The sequence below is a fragment of the Notolepis coatsorum genome, assembly GCF_963971535.1.
Source record: "Notolepis coatsorum genome assembly, chromosome: 14".
NCBI lineage: Eukaryota > Metazoa > Chordata > Actinopteri > Aulopiformes > Paralepididae > Notolepis > Notolepis coatsorum.
Genome location: NC_140178.1, coordinates 98,590,097 through 98,613,938, shown reverse-complemented (window position 1 = coordinate 98,613,938; position 23,842 = coordinate 98,590,097). Strand labels below are relative to the sequence as shown.

Sequence of the window (23,842 nt, the reverse complement as noted above, 5' to 3'; positions counted from 1 at the left end):
TTAGGATTTGGGGAGGAAGGGGAAGGGTATAATACATAAAGGTACAGCAAGTTCTGATTTAACTCTACAAAAGATACCCCCCTTCTTAACGGGTAAAGGGTATAGCTTAGAGGTTTTCGTAGGTCATATCCCCTTTCTTAACAGGTATTGGATATGGTCGATGCCCGGTTGGTGGCGGATTTGGTTTTGTTTCAATGGTTTTGTTTCAATGTTTCAATGTTTAAGGTGATAGAGATCCAGGAGTTTAGAGGCTGAAATAGAGGGTTTCCTCGAGATGGTTACGAGAGGAGGAAGGGGGGGGGGTAGGGATACAGGATCAAGTTGAAGATAGTTTAGTCAAGTTGGACTTTAAATAGCAGAAATGAGAAAAAGGGAGCATGTGGTTAGAGCATACTAGGAGGGAAGAGCGGTAGGAAAGGGAGAAAGGCAGGTAAGATGCATCCCGTCAAAAGGAAGCAGGAAAGGACCTGCAGGAAGTCGGAAAAGAGGAGGGTCAGAGGTCCGTGCCCAATAGGGGGGGACGTTAGCTTTATATGTGGAGTTTGGGGGTACTTGTGTTTTTTCTCTTTTTTATTTATTATTACAGGACACTTCGGCTGGATCACCACATCACAAAACATAGAGGAGAGAGGGGGGAGGAGGGCAAGAAGAGAATGGGAAACATAGGACATAAGGATGAGTAGGAACGAAATAAAATATATGAGCTGGAACGTGAGGGGGATGAGCCACATTATTAAGCTAAAACAGATTCTAGGGAAGATAAAACGATCAGGAGCAAAAATAGTTTATTTACAGGAAACACACAGCACTGGGGAAGATCTCAAGAGGGTCGAGAATAGATGGAAGGGGCAGGTATACTCGGCGCCATTCAACTCACAAGCTAGAGGAGTAATGATACTAATAGACAAGTCGATACCATTTACTTTAAGAAATAAAATTGTAGACCCGGGAGGGAGATTTATAATATTAAGCGGTACTATAGTCTCCACGCAGGTGAACCTAGTAAATATATATGGACCAAACAATGATGACCGGCTGTTTTTTCAAAAACTGTTTATGAAAATGGCAACTCTCACGGGCCAGTTCATCATGGGGGGAGACTTTAACTGCGTGAGGAGACCGGAAATAGATAAGTCAGGGGGAATAGATACCTCCCACGGAAGAACAAGGAAAGTGATAGATACGTTTATGAAAGACCTCGACTTGGTTGAGGTATGGAGAAAGCTAAACCCAGACAAGAGGGAATATTCGTGCGCTTCAAAATTACTAAGTAGGCCATCGTTCTCGAGAATAGAGTATTTTTTAGTATTGACAAGCTTGGTATCTAAATTTACAGGAAGTGAATATGACAGTAGATTACTGTCTGAGCATTCTCCAATGACGTTAACTATGAATAGCGAAGGCACCCCCTAGATTCAGACTCCAAACCAAGTGGCTCAACAACCCGAAATGTATGACTTTTATAGATGAAAAAATAGACATATACTTCTCCATAAATACAGACCAGACAAGTGCAACAATGAGATGGGAGGCATTTAAGGCGTATATAAGGGGAGAGATGATAAGCTATACTAAACATAAATCTAAGGAACACTATAAGCAAATGGAGGACATAGAAAGACGGGTAAAAGAAGTGGAAGAACAGCTATATAGGGGAGAAGACCCAGCAAAACAGAGAGAACTACGGGTATTAAAGGCCCAGTACAAGCATCTATCCACTACAAAGATAACATCGGACTTACAGTGGCTAAAACAATCGTACTACGACCAAGGGGAAAAAGCAGGCAAGATACTGGCATGGATAATTAGAAAGGCACAAACGGAAAGGATGATAAATACGATCAAATTGGGGAATGGGGTGGAAACTAATGACCCAATAGAAATAAATAACGCCTTTAAAGAATATTATGAAAAATTATATAAATCAGAATACCCAAAGGACACAGAACAACAAAATGAATTCCTGGACAAGTTAGAATTCCCAAAAATAACGGAGGAGGAACAGAAACAGTTTGACCAAGAGCTAACAATAGAAGAATTAAACGAGGCGCTTACGGTTATGAATAGCGGGAAGGTGGCGGGCCCAGATGGGATACCAACAGAAATATACAAGAGATTCTCAGGGAAACTGCTACCCCACCTACTGGAAATGTTCAATGAAGCATATGAGGAGGGGACTTTGCCTCCATCCTTAAGATCGGTGATGATTTCGGTACTTAAGAAACCGGGAAAGCCACCCTCAGACACAACTTCATATCGTCCTGTGTCGTTCTGTTTGATTGATTGATTGAAAAGTTTATTAACAGATTGCAGAATGGGTACAGTACAGTACAGCTCAATACATACAATTGTTAAGGGGATGCAGACCAGAGAAAGACTTTCGTCTTGTTTACATCAGGGTCCCCCATTTTCAATTCATCATAAGCGATGTGATACGAAGATTTTATGTAAGGCGCTATCTAGACGCATAGAGAAGTCGATTCCACATCTGATCAAAAATTACCAGAACGGATTTGTATTGGGAAGACAGGGATTTCATAACATTAGGAGATTACTAAATGTTCTTCACACTAAGAAAAACGAAAAAGACCACGCAGTTCTGTCATTATAGACGCCGAAAAGGCATTTGACAGGATTGAGTGGGGATATCTGTTTGAAACACTTAAAAGGTTCGGGTTTGGGGAAGGATATATAAAATGGATCAGGATTCTATACACCGTTGCTATTTTTATTCGCAATCGAACCATTAGCGATGACGATTAGGCAGGACCCGGGAAGCGTGTAGCTTTATGACAAGCAAGCAGTGCAAAAATTTACCGTAGTGGCGTGCAGTAATGCGCCTTTCATTTTCCGCCGCCCAGCGCCCAGGTCGTGCGGAAATAGGCTGTCTATTGCCATTCTCTTTGACAAACTCTAACCTTAACCAGCTCCTTAACAGCGCCTAAACTTAACCGTTCTAACCTTAACCAACTCCGAAACAATGCCTAACCTTAACCTTAACCTTAACCATGCCTAACCTTAACCATAGAAATTATATTGCCATTCTCTTTGACAAACTCTAACCTTAACCAGCTCCTTAACAGCGCCTAAACTTAACCGTTCTAACCTTAACCAACTCCGAAACAATGCCTAACCTTAACCTTAACCTTAACCATGCCTAACCTTAACCGGCGAAAGAATACACGTTAAAAAAAAATCACGTTAAAAAATATTTTCGATGGGATTCGAACTCGCCAGCAAACGAGCCATAGGATCCACAGCCATGTGGCCTTGCCAATTGAGCTATTTCTAGATACTGAATAAGGGGCGGTGACTTATATATATTGAGCTCCGCTCGTGTGGATCTCATGCGCATGCGCGGGCACCTCGCGCGAGCACGCCGGCGCACGCACGCACCTGAGCGAGCACGCCGCCGCCGGTGCACGCACGGTAGCATTTGTCTAAGCGGGGCCTGAAAAGAAGGGCGCTTTACCGCACTGGCGTGCGGTGACGAATGCGGAAGCATTTTTGCACTGCTTGCTTATCATTAAGGAAAACGCACCCGGGCAATCACAGGGATGAGAATAGGGGGAATGGAGCATCGCCTATCGCTTTTCGCGGACGATATAATACTATACTTAACAAAATTGGATACCTCAATTAGAAATGCGAACGAAATACTAGAGAAATTTGGAGTATTTTCAGGATATAAAACAAATCAAAATAAAAGCGCACTTATGTTACTTAATAAAAGAGAAAGGGGAAAAGCGCCGGTGCACACGCAGTTTGCGAGCTCCCCCAAGGGGTTTACATATTTGGGGATAAAGATAACCCCGGAGATTAAAGACTTAGTACAGAGTAATTACGATCCAATAATGACAGATGTAGAAAATAGCCTTGAAAGATGGAGCAAATTACCAATATCAATGATAGGCAGAGTGAATATTATTAAAATGACTATATTGCCTAAATTCCTTTACCTATTCCAGTCAATCCCAATGCCCTTACCGGAAACTTTCTTTCGGAGATTGAAAACGATGTTCACACGTTTCATATGGAACAATAAACACTCCTTTACCTCCCGTATGACAGAGGAGGGCTTAGACTTCCAGATATGAGGCTTTATTACTGGGCGGCACAGCTCAGGACAGCAATGTTCTACTTTCAACATGCAGATATACCGGCTTAGATGGAGATAGAAAAAGAAGAGACAAAGATAACACTAGACGCATATATATATTCACGACAGAGTAACTTGTTGATAAAAAATACAAAGAACCCGTTCCTCCAGAATACAGTAAGGATCTGGCACAAGGCACACTTACACTTAGGTAGAAGAGATAAGTTGTCGGGGTATACACCAATCTGGGGGAATGAGGAATTTAAACCGGGAAGGAATGATGGGGGATTCAAAAATTGGGCAGAAAGAGGTTTGGGTAAGATTAAAAACGTATACATAGAGGGAGAATTGATGACCTTCGAACAGATAGTGAGCACATTTGAAATCCCAAGATCACATAGATTTAAATACTTTCAAATCAGGAGCTACGTAGTCTCAAAGAACAGGGGCACAGAGGAACCACCCACATCCATAATAGAAAGACTTACGAGGAACAATATGGTGGGAAGAGGACAATTATCCAAGTTTTATGATGTGTTGTTATCAGGATCGGATGAGAGCTCTTTGAGCAGTTTGCGGGCATGGGAGAGGGACATGGGGGTAGAAATAGCAGAAGAGGACTGGGAACAAGCATGTGAGATGTCACAGACACTTTCAATCAATACCAGATGTAAACTCCTACAATATAAGTGGATACATAGAGTATATACGACACCAGAGAAATTACACAAGTTTTATCCTGTGATCCCGGATGAATGTACTAGGTGTGGGATAGAGATAGGGACCCTATACCACTGTATGTGGGAATGTGAGAAGATACAGGAATATTGGAAGGAGATATTGGAACTCATATCGGAGATGACAGAGATAGAAATCCCGACCGATCCTAAGTTATGTATACTACACTTATACCCGGAGAAGTTCCCAGCTTATATTAGAAAGAGGAAATTGATACATTTTTGTTTGTTACAGGCCAAGAGAGTGATAGCTTTGAACTGGAAGGAGATACAGAGACCAGGAGCTAAACAGTGGTTAAAGGAAGTGTCAGAAAACTTAGCAATGGAGAAACTAACATACATACAGAAGGGAAAAACAGAGCAGTTTGAAAGGACATGGACATCGTTTATACACTTCCTGGAAAATGTAAGAATCTAAAGGAGAGGGATAGGAAACATGAAAGGTAAGGGAGAGGAAAGGGAAAATGGGAGAAAGGTTTAGGGGAAGAAAAAGAATAGAGAAGAAAAGTGGATGGAGGTAGAGAAGCCGAAGGACAGTTGTTTATTTTTATCTTATTATTATTATTATTTTTTTTTTTTTTTATTCATTTTATGTTATTTTATTAGTGTATCTTGTATTGTATTTTATATTGGTTTATTTTTTTTATTATTTTTGTGCTGATATTTCCGTGATTTCTTATAGGTAATTTAAAGGAGAGCTATTTTGCTGTTCCTTTCACAGGGTGGGAACTTTTACACAGTTCCTGTGAGTCTATGGAACACCTCTGAGAGTTCTATATTTCTAATCAGGTACTGAAAAGCAGCAGTGTTCTACCTCAGGATCTTGGGACATTTTAAGGATGGGCTCCTACCACTGAGTGGCCTGGGGCCAAATGCCACACCGACAGCCACATTATTAGGTGGTTGAGGAATCTTGGACATTGAGAGTCGGAGGCGTGGAACCTGTAGATATGAATCCACATAGCTGGGGGACGGTACGGGACACTGAGGAAGGCCATTTATAAAATAGTTCCACTTTAACGATTAACAATTAAGCATTAACAATAATTGTTTCTATGGTAATATGTCTGCGGAAAGGTCAATTGTGTTGTAATTAGGGAAGGGAGGGGATTGAAGGGTGTCTTTTTTATTTTTGTCATGTACTGTTGTTTGTATATATGTATGTTTGTGTAAGAGAAAAAATTTACAATAAAAACAGTTTAAAAAAAAAACAAGTGTAAAAACAATTTTTCAATATTCAATATACATATATACATACATATACAATGCAGATAGAGTTACAGCAATATACAGTACAGTGTAGAAATGGTGAGGACAGGGAGGACACTTGTCAATAGAGGACTTTCGTGGAATGTTTAGAACACCCCGTTTTTTCCCTCTGTGTTGCTGTGCGTTGATGTCATTGAGAAATATATTATTAACACAACATTTTTATAATTTGTAATGTCTTGGATCGTGAAAAGGTCGTGAAAAGGCTTTCCAGTGTTTACCTATAAAATGGTTACAGGCAGCCATGTTGGAAGAAAGAACTATACAAATATTCCGTGCAAGGACTATTACACATTACATCAAATACTGTCTGTACTACAGATGCAGTGAAAATTTATTACGGGTCTTATTGCCATGCGGTCACTATATACTGTATAACAAATGTTTGTTATCGAAAAGGAACACTCTTGCAACACTTTTGGAAATTCACTTATTGTCATCTTTCCCAGAGTCAGACAATAAGATTAACATCAGTTTCATGGGACTTCAAGATGGCGGCCGTGCAGTAGGCAACTCGCACCATATGCTCCCGGTGCTAAATGACTAAACTATCTAAAAACACGGCTTAAATCCGAATACCCCCCGAGAAAAGCAAAGGGGAAAACATTTTTAAGACTACTCTATTGAGTGAATGAATGAATGAAAACTTTATTTAACAGATTGCAGAATGGGTACAATACAGTACGGCTCAATACATACAATTGTTAAGGGGATGCAGACCTGAGAAAGACGTTTGTCTTGTTTCCATCAGGGTCCCCCATTTTCATTTCATATAGACATTTATGACATACACAACATACATGACATTTATGGCATAGGGACATATAGGTATTTAGTGCTGATACATTTGTGACATAAGCGGTATTCAAATATACAGTACTGTTACCCCTAGATCCTGACAGAGTATATACATATGATGGGGAGGGGAACATGAGAACATGAGGGGAACATGAGAACATGAAATGAAAAACTCTGAATCAGAAGGAAAAGACGATAGAGAGTCGGAGATAAACAGACGCTCCACTACACAGAGGCAGAGCCATATACCGGAGGCTTTGGGCCTAGGAGCGGAAAGCAAGAAGCTAACGGTAGTAACCACCAGGCTACAGATGGCTAGTAGGGCTGAGCTAAGCCCTACTAGCCAAGAGATACACGAGGAGGAGGAAACAGCGGGTGCGGTGACCAGAGAGAGAAGGAGAGACGGCTATGACGATGGGAAACATGTGCTCGCTCTTGAAAGAAGATTCAGAAAGAAGAAGCCAACAGACAATGGAAGCCATGCGCTCGCTCTTGTCAGAAGAAACCGAAAAAATATATATGCTGTACACGTACAGAGACACTAGGGGGAGGCCAAAGACCCAACATAGACATGGGGAGAAGGGGATAGGGATCTATGAAAGAAGGGAAAATATATAATTCATAAAAGGATTGCAATTTTTGATTTAATTCTCTAGGAGACATACCCCCATTCTTAAAGTGTAATGGACATGGCTTGGATATATGTAGGGCATACCCCCCTTCTTAACGGATAATTGATACAATATGTGCTTTATATAGGAAGAATCACTAAGAGAGGTTCAAGGACCCAACTTAAAAGTGGGAGGGGGGGGATTTTGAGAACTGTTGAAGTAGGGGAAAGGTATATTCTATGGAAATTGGTCATTTCTACTTTTCATTATGTATGCTGTGTAGGGGCATTTTGGAGAGGTCAACGACCCAACATAGACATAAGGAGGAGTGGATAGCTGGGAATTGTGGATGAAGGGAAAATACATATTTCATAAAGGTAATGCAATTTTTGGTTTAGATATGGGGAACGAGTAGAGAGGGGAAAATATATAAGGTATAAAGTCTGGCGATTTCTACCGTTCAGTATATGTGCTGTACACATACAGACGAACCACGGGGAGGTCAATGGAAATTGAGAATTTCTACTTTTCAATATGTATGCTGTGTAGTTATATAAGGACATTATGGAGAGGTCAAAGACCCAACATAGACATAAGGAGGAGTGGATAGCTGGGAATTGTGGATGAAGGGTAATATATATTTCATAAAGATACTACAATTTTTGGTTTAGCTATGGGGAACTAGTAGAGAGGGGAAAATATGTAATTTATAAGGTCTGACGATTTCTACCGTTCAGTATATGTGCGGAGTGCTGTACACATACAGACGAACCACGGGAGAGGTCAAAGACCCAACATAGGTATAGGGAGTAGGGGACAGTTGAGATAGGGGGAGGAAGGGAAAATATATAATTCGAGAAAAGGAAGCAATTTTGGATATAGTTCTTTATAAGACACACCCACATCCCTAACGAATATTAGATGTTGCTTAGTTTTATACAAGGAGTACCCCCCTTCTTAAAGGACAAATGATATTGCTACAATGTATAGGTGCTTTATATAGGGAAAATCACTAAGAAAGGTTCAAAAACCCAACTTAAACATGGGAAAAGGGGATTTTGAGAACTGTAGGAGTGAAAGCAGCAGAATGCATTCTTCTCACCGGGCTACAACTACCCATTTGGCTTGGGGGGAGGTTAAACTATTTTACGTGCGTTTTACATAATTAATTATACATGTTTAACCATACCTGACAGAAGTTATGTCCACAGGGCGTAGACACAGGGTCGTTGAACAGGTCCAGGCAGATGGAGCAGGTCAGCTCCTGTTCCGTCGCGTCCGGGACCGAGACTGGGACTGGGACCAAGACTGGGACTGGGACTGAGACCGGGACTGGGACTGGCGATGCCTCCGCCATCATGGTGCTGAGGGGTAGAAGGGACGCGGTGATGTGAATGTAATGATACGGGAACCCAAACAACAGAGAAGGAACCGTGTACAGTATACCTGACAGTGATCCGTCTTAAGCATGGATGGAGGAATTTATGATAATGATGATAAATAGAGGGAGAGATGGATGGATGGATGGACAGATGCTAAATGGACTGCATTTATATACCGCCTTTATCCAACTTATGCCTCACATTCACCCATTAACTCACATTCACAACAACAAAAATCTATTAATACAACAACAAAACAAAAAACTAACTTTAACCTAAAAAAATTCAATCCATGTGAGATTATAGCCTTGATTTGTTCCAATCCCAGGAGCTGGTGGCGCGTGGGCTGTGTTACATCATGAGGCGAACGGAATCGCCATAGAATTAGAGAATCTTTATCCATATTTCTATCAGTAATGTAGCCTGATAATTTCCTCCCTGTAGAGATGACTAGAGTCAAATGTCTCTCTTGCTCTAGTGTCAGCTTGAAACATTCCTAAGTGACGGTTCATCTTAGATGACCTCTGACCTGGCCTGGGGTGTTCTCACCTCTTCATGTTAGGTTAATAGGAGACAGCAGGCGAGTTATGTTACATTACAGTTATGTTATGTTACCCTTAGTCTGACATTACCTTTTTTGGCTACACGAGAGAGAGAGAGAGAGACTCATTACGCGCGACGCAAGTAAGCGCGCACTGCGTTCTGAGAGAGAGAAAGAGACTCTTCACTACGACTCTAAAACGGCGACGGTGCGCGGTCTACCCGCCAAAGTGGCTGGTAAGAGTGACAGAGTTACACGCCACTGCCGAATTCTACCCACATTTGGTGGGTGGCGGCGTGTGTTAATGTCAATCCCTGGTCTCAGCACTAAGATCTAAAGGTTCCACTTCTAAAATGGTCAAATAATAGCCGTTTTACTTGTTATATATAGTAACATAGTCCAGTATATTAAGATCAGCACTGGAGAAGGACAAGACCATACGAGTATTGGGGGAGTCACGGCCAGGTGGAGGTGGAATGAGTAGATCCTCAGGTCAAAGGACACTTTGTCCAGCGGACATCCGCTCATATGGTCAGGGGTGTGTTGCTCATGGGACGGGGTTGCACGCCGAGCAACCGGCTCTGTGAGCAGAAGAATGTGCTGCACTCTACTGATGCGCCAACTCACCAAGTACCCACCTGGCTACTTTGCATAACAATAGCTCAGGTCAGGGACGTGCACAGGACTTTAGAGGGGCAGGTGCTCAAAGGCTGAAAAGGGCACTTTATCTGTGCCCGGTTTTTAAGGCCCCTTTTCGAGCGGGGGCCCCTTTTTATGCTTTTTGGGGGGGTTTTGGTGATCAAATATTGAATATTGAACTATAATAATCAGTGCAGGAGCTCACTTATCCTTGAAAGACACTTTTCTCATCGTAAAAGGCCCATACATCTCCATAAATGTTCAGGAGGGAGGGAATAAGTGCTTACCCTACAGACCCCAAGAAGTGCTGTATATTCTGTATTGTTTAATATAAATGCATTTTTTATTCCAATCCCGATTTGTATTTGAGATTCCCAAATCCCATGGGACTTGACTTCTTCGTGTGCCTCAATGAGTGTAATACCAGCATTCAACTCTATGTGCCACAGCAGTTTCTATCATCATCATCATCACCCACGCTATACATAAAATATATAGGTCCGCGGAGAGGACATTCCATTCCTAGAGGCAATTAGGCATCGTCTTTAGTCTGTGCGCACGCAAGGGAACATTTATGCGCATGTGCGGGAGCGCGCAGCGTCATTAAAACACAGTGCAACCAGCTTTGAAATCACCAACGCACCCCTGCATATGGTGTCGACTTAAATAGAGGAAAAACAGGATCCTTCTTGAGAACTCATTCTGTATAAAACAGGGACACAAAATTGATTTTTCCTTGGAGATTTTTTAAACTAACCTCTCTTGCGTCACTTGTTCCACGTTTGTCAAGTAGCTTAGGCCGTTAATAGATGAGTTGGGTATCAATTAATTCAGTCTCAATACAATAATTCTCCCATCATCATTATGTAGCACTACTTCACAGTGATTTGTTGGCATTATATCATAATGGCATGCCTTGTTATTGTAGAATTATGATAATTGAGAGAAGTAGTTTGTGTAATCTATTTTATACGCATCACATCAACACAGGAAGCTTTCATAAGTCATTTTAAACATTAATTTCCTCAATGCATACCTTTGAATCCTGTTTGTTTTGACTGTCTCGGAAAAGGTTTAGCTACTGCACATTCCAACACCCACACAATCAGCAGAACAGCTAAGTACCACTCAACCTACTGGCAAACAGAACACAAACAGCTAAGTACCACTCAACCTACTGGAAAACAGACAAACAGAACACAATCAGCTAAGTACCACTCAGCCTACTGGAAAACAGACAAACCAAACACAATCAGCTAAGTACCACTCAACCTACTGGAAAACAGACAAACAGAACACAATCAGCTAAGTACCACTCAACCTACTGGAAAACAGACAAACAGAACACAATCAGCACAACAGCTGAGTACCACTCAACCTGCCGGCAAACAGACAAACAGAACACAATCAGCACAACAGCTAAGTACCACTCAACCATACTGGCAAACAGACAAACAGCGGAAGGTGTGTGTTTGTCACATTTCCAACATAACCATTCACTTCAGTGTCATCACATCATGATCTTGTGCCAGAAATATTCAGTCCCACAAATTAAAAAAACTCTTCATTACCGAGTAAATTTTCACACATATCAGGAATGTCTCCTCTGCATTGAACCATTCCTAAACTATTCAGGAACAGTGAGCAGCCACATTCCAGCACCCACAGGGACCAACTTCAGTTTTAATACCAGTGCCTTGGTCAAGAGGAATGGCAGGACTAATACCCAGCATGCATTATGGTGTGAGAGGAAACATGACTATATACCCAGCATACATTATGGTGTGAGAGGAAACATCATAGATATCTATGGGAAACATGACTGTTCCCAGCATGCATTATGGTGCGAGAGGAAACATCATATATAGATATCTATGGGAAACATGACTATATACCCAGCATGCATTATGGTGTGAGAGGAAACATGACTATATGGTGTTCCACAAGGAAGCATACTAGGACCGCTACTGTTCCTAATTTATGCAAATGACATGTTGTCTGCTTGTGACTGCAACTTGTTCCTGTTTGCGGACGACTCAGCCCTGCTGGTCTCTGACGAGAACAAGTTGCAGGTTGAAAAAATCCTCAGCTCGGAACTAGGCAAAATCTGCATATGGCTCGCTGATAACAAACCATCATTACACATGGGCAAAACAGAGTCCATTCTTTTCGGTTCAAATAACAAACTCAGCAAGACCGACGGTTTCTCAGTTACAGTGGGTGGCAATATTGTCACAAGGAAAGATGAAATTGCCTACCTGGGGTCCATCCAGACAAAATGGCATCCAATGTAATAAAAAAAAGTCAACCAACGAACTAGATTCTTGTACCGGATCTCCTCTCTGGTAAACAAGAATACCCTGAAGACTCTGGCAGGAGCACTCATTCAAGGGTACTACGACTATGCTTGCACCTCATGGTACCAAAGCACCTCAAAGGCACTAAAAACAAGATTACAAACATCACAAAACACTGGTCAGACTACTACTTGACCTTACCCCTAGAACCCACCTCACCCCTGCACACTTTGACAACCTAGGATGGCTTAGAGTAGACGACAGAGTACAGCAACTTGCAATGGGCCTGGTCTACAAGATACACTATACGACTAAGGTACCCATGTACATGTCAAAATACTTCCCAAAGGTCAGTGAATACCACGACCACAACACCAGAGGAAGCTCAACAAATCATGTTAAACCCAGATTTGGCTCAAACAAGGGACTAAACACATTTCGCAATTATGCCACATCAATGTGGAACACCCTACCCACAGCTGTAAAGGAATGTGAATCCCTACCCACATTCAAAACCGCTCTTAAAGAGCACCTACGGGAGGCTGCAATTAGAAACTGGCCACCGTAAATGTCCAAACCCCCCACCCCCTCCTAATAGACAGTCTCCTCCCCACCACATGTATATATTCTCTCCCCGCCGTATGTATATTTCTCTCCCACCCACCCACCCCCTCCAAATGTACAGTATCCACCCCACCGTATGTATATTTCTCTCCCACCCACCCACCCACCCCCTCCTAATGTACAGTCCCCTCCCCATCATATGTATATACTCTGTCAGGATCTATGGGTAACAGTACTGTATATTTGAATACCGTTTATGTCACAAATGTATCAGTACTAAATACCTGTATGTCCCTATGCCATAAATGTCATGTATGTTGTGTATGTCATAAATGTCAATATGAATTGAAAATGGGGGACCCTGATGTAAACAAGACAAACGTCTTTCTCAGGTCTGCATCCCCTTAACAATTGTGTGTATTGAGCCGTACTGTATTGTACCCATTCTGCAATCTGTTAAATAAAGTTCTCATTCATTCATTCATTCATTCACATGTTAAGACTGCATAGCTTCGTTTGAGGAAAAGCCATAAGCAAACAGTGCTGGGATCATATACATTGCACTTTACAAATAGACTAATCGTGTCACCTCCAGCGCGACCAAGGTACTGTAATGACAAAACCAACAGTTATTTCACGTTTTTACATTAAATTGTTGGCGAGCAATGTTTTTTTTTGCCTAGGATATGTTCTCCCAACCTCATACTACTGTTTAGCCCCTTTCGTGACTTTCGGTTTGCAAGCCTGGGCAAACCGAAAGTCACGAAAGGGGCTAACTACTGTTGGGCATACCTGCTGGGGAGCATTCATCCATGGCCCATTGGCCTCTAAAGGTTATGTTGATGTGGCATATGGCCTGGTTATGCTGGCTCTTATTACATGCTCTTGGAAGCTCTTCAAATTGGAAAAGTACACCATCTTCAATCAATGTATACCGTTGTTTTCTAAACCTAAAATTTGAATTGAAAGTAAAGTGCAAGTACCTGAAAATTAACTAAAATACTTAGTTACTTCCCACCACTGTGGGTTTAGCAGTTATTAATACTGTTTTATTTCAGCAGATGATGATGCTAGCTCTACCTGTCTGGAGTCTGGTAGAGCTTTCTCCACTTCGCTCTTTGCTGTCGTTTGTTGTTGTTAGTGATGAGAATTCTCTCCGGGTCTGTAATCTCCTCTGCTCCAGTGAGGTCAAACTCTATTTTAGCCAGTTTAGCTGTTGCCTTTTTGGGGGGGGGGGGGGGGGGGGGGGGGGGGGTTGTTGATGTTTTTCAATAGTAATTGACAAGAGGAATTCATGGATGGTAAAAACTGGCAGTTTGTTTGACAGCTGTTCTACTCTGGAGTGAAGGAGTGGGCGTGGCTAACACACCTGACCCTCGTCAAAGCTCATCAGTCAGGCCCATAGAAATAGAATGCATAGAAGGACACTTCTGGATTTTATATATATATATATATATATATATATATATATATTAAACTAGATAAGACTCGTGCACATCTGGTTGGACCCCGACTGGAGGTGCAGGTCAGCGCAAGAGAGATAAATAAACTAAAAGGAGAAAACCTTCAAAGGAAAGAAGGGACCGCACACTCCACAGGACTCGTTTTTGCTTATTTATTGTTTGCACAACGCGTTTCGCTGTCGCTTCCTCAGGTGCTATGCAGCAGGTGTCATCAATGATCATCATTATGTATAGCATGCTCCACCCCACATCGTAATACATCAAGCCCATTGGCTACTCAATTATCACATTTAATTTGATGATTTTGCAGGATGTAATGCATACAACTCTTAGTATAAAAATGATGCATAGAGACCACATATATACATACTCATTTTTGAAAATTATATAATACAAAATGAGAGAAGTGACAAATCTTAACATATCAAGCCCATTGGCTACTCAATTATCACATTAAATTTTATCATTTTGTAGGATACATATCACTTTTATGTATAGAAATGCCTAGATACCACATACATACACAGACTCATTTTTGAAAATTATATATAATAAAGCAATATGAGAGAAGTGACAAATACCTAGGTCATTAGACCTGATAAATAGTTTAAAACAGACTTAGAACCACACCCATATAGGTTACACAGAACGGATAGTGGTTACAAAAATGGATTCAGCTCGAGGGATTCATTTAGACCATGGGGTTCTACAGAATTCAAAGTAAAAATCCAGTACGCTTCCCTTTGTAAGAGAAGCTTTACTATATTACCGCCCCTCGGTGGTAGGGTGACTCTTTCGATTCCAATGAACCTTAGAGAGGCTGTGGAACCATGATCTCTCTCCTTATAGTGTCTCGCAATGGCATAATCCATATTGTTGTTCCTAATGGCTGCCTTGTGTTCTGCTATTCGCACCTTCAAATTTCGTTTTGTTTGTCCAACATAGACCTTACCACAGGGGCATTTCAGCATGTATATCACATGAGTGGTGTTGCAATTAATAAGGTCCCTTATTTTATATTCCTGCCCAGACTGTGGGTGGTAGAAAACTTTTGTTTTCATAGTGTTTGAACAATGGGTACATCGACCACATGGATGGTTACCACACAGCTCTGTTAGCCAGTTAGAGTGACTTACTACAGGGGATTTATACATAGAATTGACTACAGCGTCCCTTATGTTTTTTCCCCTTTTAAAACAAAATCTTGGTGGTAATGAAGAAATGTTTTTTAAAAGAGGGTCACATTTGAGTATGTTCCAGTGTTTGTCAATAATGTTTTTAACAACTTGAGATGAAGTACTATATTCTGAAACGAATGTGACTCTGTTACCAGGGGTGTCGCTTTTGTCAGATTCCAAAATAGTTTCCCTCTGTACATGTTTTGTCTTATTTCTGGCTGTGTGCACCACTGATGCCTTGTATCCCCTCTGTTCAAATCTGTTACTCATTTCATCTGCCTTCCTTTCTAGGTCTGTGGGATCACTACAGATACGTTTAAGGCGCAGGAATTGTCCGTATGGGATATTCTCTACCATACGTCTCGGGTGATGACTCTGTGCATGTAAAATAGTGTTACGGTCTGTTGGTTTACGGAAGATAGTAGTGTTCAGGTTTCCCTCATTGTCAGCTGATATCCGTAAGTCTAGGAAATCAATATGTTCTCTGCTGTGTACCATCGTGAATTTTAAAGTGTGATGTGTACCATTGATATACTCCCTGAACTGGAATAACTCATCTTCCGAGCCAACAAACACCATGAGAATGTCATCTATGTACCTTTTCCAAAAAATTACATTTTTCAAGAGGGGCGAGGCATCTTGGTTGTGGATAAACTGGGATTCCCAGTGGCCCATAAATAGGTTGGCGTAATTAGGTGCGAATGCAGAACCCATGGCAGTACCCTGGATTTGAATGTACCATTTATCATCAAGCATGAAGTAATTAGATTTCAAAATAAAATTCGTCAAGCTGAGTAAAAAATCAGAGGAGACTTCATCATTTGTACCCAGAAAAAATGACATAGCCGCCAGGCCGTCCTCATGTGGAATATTAGTATAAAGACTCTCTACATCAAAGGATACTAGATATGCATTCTGTGGGATGGAAGTCTTTAACGACTTCAACACATCCCTAGTATCTGCAAGGTATGAAGGTAATGTCTTTACAATATCTTTGATAAAATAGTCTACAAATTGACTTAGAGGTTCTGATAAAGAATTGTTTCCTGAGACTATGGGGCGTCCTGGCGGGTTTGTCAGTTTTTTATGAATTTTAGGTAATAGATAAAAAACAGGTGTGACAGGGAATTCAACTTTTAGGAACTCGTATTGTTTTTTTGTGATGTTCTTACTTTTAAGTGCATCATCTAGTATTTTATCTCTGTCTGTCATTAACTGTTCAACAGGGTTGTGAAGAAGAGACTTATAAAATGCAGTATTGCTAAGTTGCCGTGTGGCTTCATACATGTAATCATTGACATTTTGTATTACAATAGAGCCACCCTTATCTGCCGGCTTGATAATAATTTTGTCATTTTTTCTCAATTCGTTTAGAGCTCTTCTTTCAACCTCAGTTACATTTTGATGCTTGATTGATTGCAGCCATTAGGAACAACAATATGGATTATGCCATTGCGAGACACTATAAGGAGAGAGATCATGGTTCCACAGCCTCTCTAAGGTTCATTGGAATCGAAAGAGTCACCCTACCACCGAGGGGCGGTAATATAGTAAAGCTTCTCTTACAAAGGGAAGCGTACTGGATTTTTACTTTGAATTCTGTGGAACCCCATGGTCTAAATGAATCCCTCGAGCTGAATCCATTTTTGTAACCACTATCCGTTCTGTGTAACCTATATGGGTGTGGTTCTAAGTCTGTTTTAAACTATTTATCAGGTCTAATGACCTAGGTATTTGTCACTTCTCTCATATTGCTTTATTATATATAATTTTCAAAAATGAGTCTGTGTATGTATGTGGTATCTAGGCATTTCTATACATAAAAGTGATATGTATCCTACAAAATGATAAAATTTAATGTGATAATTGAGTAGCCAATGGGCTTGATATGTTAAGATTTGTCACTTCTCTCATTTTGTATTATATAATTTTCAAAAATGAGTATGTATATATGTGGTCTCTATGCATCATTTTTATACTAAGAGTTGTATGCATTACATCCTGCAAAATCATCAAATTAAATGTGATAATTGAGTAGCCAATGGGCTTGATGTATTACGATGTGGGGTGGAGCATGCTATACATAATGATGATCATTGATGACACCTGCTGCATAGCACCTGAGGAAGCGACAGCGAAACGCGTTGTGCAAACAATAAATAAGCAAAAACGAGTCCTGTGGAGTGTGCGGTCCCTTCTTTCCTTTGAAGGTTTTCTCCTTTTAGTTTATATATATATATATATATATATATATATATATATATATATATATATATATATATATATATATATATATATATATATATATATATATATATATAAGATAGTAACAGACTTGTATGTATAAAACCAATGTTTCAGGTGTGCAGCTAACTATCGTGTATCAGATATTCTCTCTCGCTCTCTCTCTCTCTCTCTCTCTCTCTCTCTCTCTCTCTCTCTCTCTCTCTATATATATATATATACGGTCAAACAGTGGTCAAACTGTGACAAAGGTCTTCTGATGGTGTAACCATCTGATTGGCTCTAATGGTGAAACCATCTAATTGGCTCTAATGGTCCATTTTATAAAGATTATTAGCCAACGCCAGATTATAGCTCATATCCAACCAATACCAGATTATAGCTCATATCCACAAGTCATAGAACCAAAATTGTTGTCCAAAAATCATTCAAACAAATCACAAAGCCGTACTGTTTGTGACAACGGTGACATTTTACAGTTTACACAGTCCACACAGTGATATTTTACAGTTTACACAGTCATCAGAGAACACACACACACACACACACACACACACACACACACACACACACACACACACACACACACACTCCCACCAGATAAACAAAGAGATGGATAGGAGGTAAAGGGTGAAATATGACAGTAATGTTCTTGATAAGATCATGGGTTAATGTCTCTGGAGATGCCAGGGATGCTTCCTGCCCTCTCTCTCTGGTGCGTAGCGATGTTAAAGCAACAACACCTCCTCTACGGGTCGAACCTCAGTGGGTAGTGAGGAGATACACATTATTTTCAGGTTGGTTTTCATCACAGGTTTTTTGAAGTTCAATGGTCCTCTGAGGTTTATCCAGAAATGTGCTTCTTACATTTACCGGTAATTGATTATTTCTTGCTTTGTACATAACTTGCAGAGTTTTAAAGTTGACCATATCAATGAACTTCAAAATGTGTGATTGTAGAAACAGTGTGTGTATGTGTTCCCGATATCCTGCATTGTTTATGACTCTTATTGCTCTTTTTTGTAGGATAGTCAATGTATTTATGGTTGTTTTGTATGCGTTACCCCATACCTCTGTGCAGTAATGCAGGTAAGGCAAGATCATTGCACAGTACAGAGTGTGCAATCAGTTGGGATTGAGTACATGTCTCACCTTACTAATAAATTAACCATTAAATAACGGTTGTAATATGTAAATGTATTTGATTTCACTGTAATTTTGACAGTAAGTATTTGGCAACCGTTGCTGCAGACATTTACCGTTTTTTTACAGTCTTCTTTTTTACAGTGTACGCTTGCAGTTGTTCTTAGTTCTATTCATTACTTAATTTCACAATTCTCTTATATACTCTGATTCTATTCACATATATGCTTACTACTGTACATGTATCTATTAAATTCACATATATGCTTACTACATGTATCTATTGCTATGTCCGCCCATCACAAACACGCAAACTGTCTAACGCCTGTCCCCGTCTCCCTGTCTCCCTGTGAGTGGATGTCTCGTGGTGATGACCAAAATGGTGGACGTCCTGTGATGATGGCCAAGAGGATACGATCCTCTCTACGTCACCCCCCCCCCCCCCATACCTCAAATGGATCCATCATCAGCTCTATTCTATTTTCAATCTTTCAAAAAGTTCTTATGTACCCCAGGCAGCTCCTAGTGGTCAACAGTGTCAGACTGGTTGTACTGGGCAGCTCCTAGTGGTCAACAGTGTCAGACTGTGGTTGTACTGGGCAGCTCCTAGTGGTCAACAGTGTCAGACTGTGGTTGTACTGGGCAGCCCCTAGTGGTCAACAGTGTCAGACTGTGGTTGTACTGGGCAGCTCCTAGTGGTCAACAGTGTCAGACTGTGGTTGTACTGGGCAGCTCCTAGTGGTCAACAGTGGCAGACTGTGGTTGTACTGGGCAGTTCCTAGTGGTAAACAGTGTCAGACTGGTTGTACTGGGCAGCTCCTAGTGGTCAACAGTGGCAGACTGGGGTTGTACTGGGCAGCTCCTAGTGGTCAACAGTGGCAGACTGGTTGTACTGAGCAGCTCCTAGTGGTCAACAGTGGCAGACTGTGGTTGTACTGGGCAGCTCCTAATGGTCAACAGTGTAAGACTGTGGTTTTACTGGGCATCAAGAGGGCTGTCATAGTGTGTACTGTATGCAGTATGCAGCACCCTGCACTTCAAGATGTGAGAGCCTGAATGAAACCATGAGTGCCAACATGGGTGGCCCCTGTGGGAATTGAACCCCTAATCCTGGCTGTATTAGTGCCATGATATAATCCATTGAGCCACAGGGATGTGCCTGCTCTGCAAGGAAACAATCCATTTTCAATTGTAAAAAAAACCAATATATATATAATAATAATAATCACATGTAATAATAATTCTTGATGGAAATCTAAAGGGTACTTGAGTTGCAACAGAATTCAACTTTATTATTATTAATATACTATATATATATATATATATATATATATATATATATATATATATATATATATATATATATATATATTTTTTTTTTTTTTTTTTTACATATATAGCTGATAATTTGATATTATTCACAGTCTTTGATTAAGGATAGAGTTTACTGACATAATACCCGAATACAGATGGATGACTCATTGACGGAACACAGCGTGAGATTAGCGTTCATGGGTGTAAATACTCAGAAAGCAGCAGGCCCAGATGGGATAACAGGACGAATACTTAAGTGCTGTGCAAATCAGCTGGCCCCAGGATTTACATCCATATTCAATCTATCCCTGGCTGAGTCCGTGGTCCCTGCCTGCTTCAAAATGTCCACTATAATACCTGTGCCAAAAAACTCCTCCTTAATGACTACAGACCGGTGGCACTCACCTCTGTGGTCATGAAATGCTTTGAGAGGCTTGTCAAGGATTACATCTGTGCCTCCCTCCCCAGTAACATGGACCCATTGCAGTTTGCATACAGGACAAACAGGTCCACTGACGATGCGGTCTCCCAAGTACTACACAACACACTATCTCACCTTGACAGTCAGAAGGGGGGCTATGTGAGATTGCTGTTCATTGACTATAGTTCAGCTTTCAACACCATAGTCCTCACCAGACTGGTTGACAAGCTGATCGATCTGGGTCTGAGCTCCGCCATGAGCTCCTGGATCCTGGACTTTCTAAGGGGTGGGGGGTCATACCTCCAGCAAAATCACCCTGAGTATCGGGTCCCCCCAGGGCTGCGTTCTGAGCCCCCTGCTGTACTCACTGTACACACATGACTGTGTGGCCAGGTTCAGCTCCAACTCCATAGTGAAGTTTGCGGACGACACGTGGTGGTGGGGCTGATCTCTAACAATGACGAGAAGCCCTATCGGGAGGAGGTTGAGGTACTGGAACGCTGGTGCCGGGATAACAGCCTACTCCTGAACATTGGTAAAACCAAAGAGCTGATCGTGGATTTTAGGAGAATACAGGAGGGGACACACATGCCCCTGTGGATAAACAGGGCTATCGTGGACAGGGTGAGCAGTTTCAAGTACCTGGGAGTCCACATCACAGAGGACCTGACATGGTCTACACACATAGATTCTGTGGTGAAAAAGGCAAAACAGCGCCTCTATCACCTGAGACAATTAAGGAAGTTCCGAGTATCGGGGAAGATACTCCACTCCTTCTATTCCGGGGCTGTAGAGAGCATTCTGACTGGAAACACCACTGCCTGGTTTGGAAACAGCACGGCACAGGACAGAAAGGCACTCCAGAGAGTGGTGCGCTCAGCAGAGCGTACTACGGGTATTGCACTACCACCCCTGCAGGACTTATATAACAGGAGGTGCAAATCCCGAGCCTGCAGAATTATGAAAGACCCCCACCACCCCAACAACAGCCTGTTCAAGCTGCTGTGGTCAGGCAAGCACCTACGGTCACACGCTGCAAGAACAGAGAGACTCCGGCTCAGCTTCTTCCCCCAGGCCATCAGAACACTGAACACTGAACTCTCCACTCACAAATACACATGAGCACACACAGACACACACACACACACACACACACAACACTCATGCGGCAACCGCTAAAACAATCACTTTAAACAAAATGTCACTTTAGAAAATAGAAAGTCACTTTAAAGGAAGGAGGTACTGTATAGTATAGTTTACTTTAGATACATTAAGAGTTAAAATTGTAAATTGTATATTGTATAGTAGTGTATATAGGAACCAGTTTCTTTTTTTACCATGCATATCTTGTGTCTTACCTATTTTATTTTTTCTATGCCTATTTTTATTATTGTATTTTGCACAATCAATGCGGGCATGACCACCCACGTTTCACTGTATGCCCTGGTATGTATGTGACAAATAAACCTCTTGATTCTTGATTCTTGATGGATAATGACGTACATTATGAGAGTGTGTGTATATGTACACGCTGAGAGAGAGGGGGCAGATATCATGCGTGTTGATAAATATGTCTGTGAGTGAAGGCTGTGTGTGTGTGTGTGTGTGTGTGTGTGTGTGTGTGTGTGTGTGTGTGTGTGTGTGTGTGTGTGTGTGTGTGTGTGTGTGTGTGTGTGTGTGTGTGTGTGTGTGTGTGTGGGATAGTAAGAGAGACAGAGAGAGAGGGAGAGATTGTGTGGGTGCGTGTGTGTAGTGTGTGTCTGTGGGATAGTAAGAGAGACAGAGAGAGAGGGAGAGATTGTGTGTGTGTGTGTGTGTGTGTGTGTGTGTGTGTGTGTGTGACGTGTGTGTGTGTGTGTGTGTGTGTGTGTGTGTGTGTGTGTGTGTGTGTGTGTGTGTGTGTGTGTGTGTGTGTGTGTGTGTGTGTGTGTGTGTGTGTGTGTGTGTTAGAGTGTGTGTGTTAGAGTGAGAGAGAAAAGTGTGTTGGTAAGCTTCCCAGTCGATAGCTAATATAATAATATAAAGAAATGTTTGTTGCTCTACTCTCAAGGCTAGATGCCATCCAGCCTTCTAAGTGTACTCTGTATTACATTACATTGTGAATGTAGCCTTCCCATACCTACTGCTGTCTCACAGTGAGCTCTTTCTTTTACCCCCCTGTGGTCTCTGCTCTGCTCTGTTCAGGTCTGACCAGTCTCACTACTGTCTGTGACGCAGATGATTATCACAACAACTGAAATACCTTGGTTGTATAAATTAGCATTACGATGTATTCAGTCATATGGGCCCTACCTACAGACCTGAAGTCTAGACAGATAGACAGATAGTAGGCAGGGTTGGGATTGGATCAGTTCACTTTCAATTCTAGTTAATTCTATGCAATGTCTAGCATGAAAGGTTGTACTATCCACCTTTCAGTCATTCATTCATTCATTCATTCATTCATTCAATCTTTATGTAATCTTGAAGGATCATTGAGAGCAAGCTCTCATTTACACTGACGTTGAGAAATACAACACATAATAAATACAAAAAAGAAAACAATATAGAAACAGAAAGTCAATCAATTAAACATTTAAAAGAATTAAAAACAACTGCTGACTGTGATGAAGTGGTTTGCTATTAACGATAATTTAAACTGACCAATAGATACTAATGAATAACGTGAAACGTTTTATGTTAAAACAAGAAGTTGGCGGTCAGGTGGCGTAGCGGAGATTGTGCTCGTCACCAATGCAAGAGGCTGCGGTCTCGACTCCCGGAGAGTCAGCATTGCCTTGGCTCGGGCTGATTGCTATACTAACTCGTTTGGCTGAGTTAGGGGGAGGGGAGCCGTGGGTGGGTCCTGGGCGTTGTGGACAGCGACCCCTACAGTTCGGTCGGGGCGCCTGCTCAGCAAAGGTAGGATCTGGTGAGAGGTAGTGCGGCCTCCCACACGTTACACTCTCCCAGTGAGAATCTGCGCGGCCAGGCTGGCTGCCGGCTGGCTGCACATGCGTCGGAGAAAAGCATGTGACAGTCTCCGGCCTCTCGGACCAACAGTAGGGGGGAGTGCGCAACAACCAGGAAGGGGGTTGGGAATTGGCATAACGACTAACAGTGGGATGGGAGAAAAAATCGGAAAAAGAAGGAGGGGGAAAAA

At 41.6% G+C, this 23,842-nt stretch overlaps 1 protein-coding gene across 1 annotated transcript in view; it reads right to left on the bottom strand.

Moving 5' to 3' along the window:
- btr30 (bloodthirsty-related gene family, member 30) overlaps positions 1-23,842 on the bottom strand; it is a gene marked incomplete at its 3' end in the record, with an annotated part of 74,578 nt that overhangs the window by 36,412 nt on the left and 14,324 nt on the right. The window contains exon 2 of the mRNA XM_084328722.1: positions 8,704-8,878. Coding sequence (XP_084184848.1) covers positions 8,704-8,874 — 171 coding nt within the window. The 5' untranslated portion in view covers positions 8,875-8,878. The remainder of the gene's footprint in view (positions 1-8,703; positions 8,879-23,842) is intronic.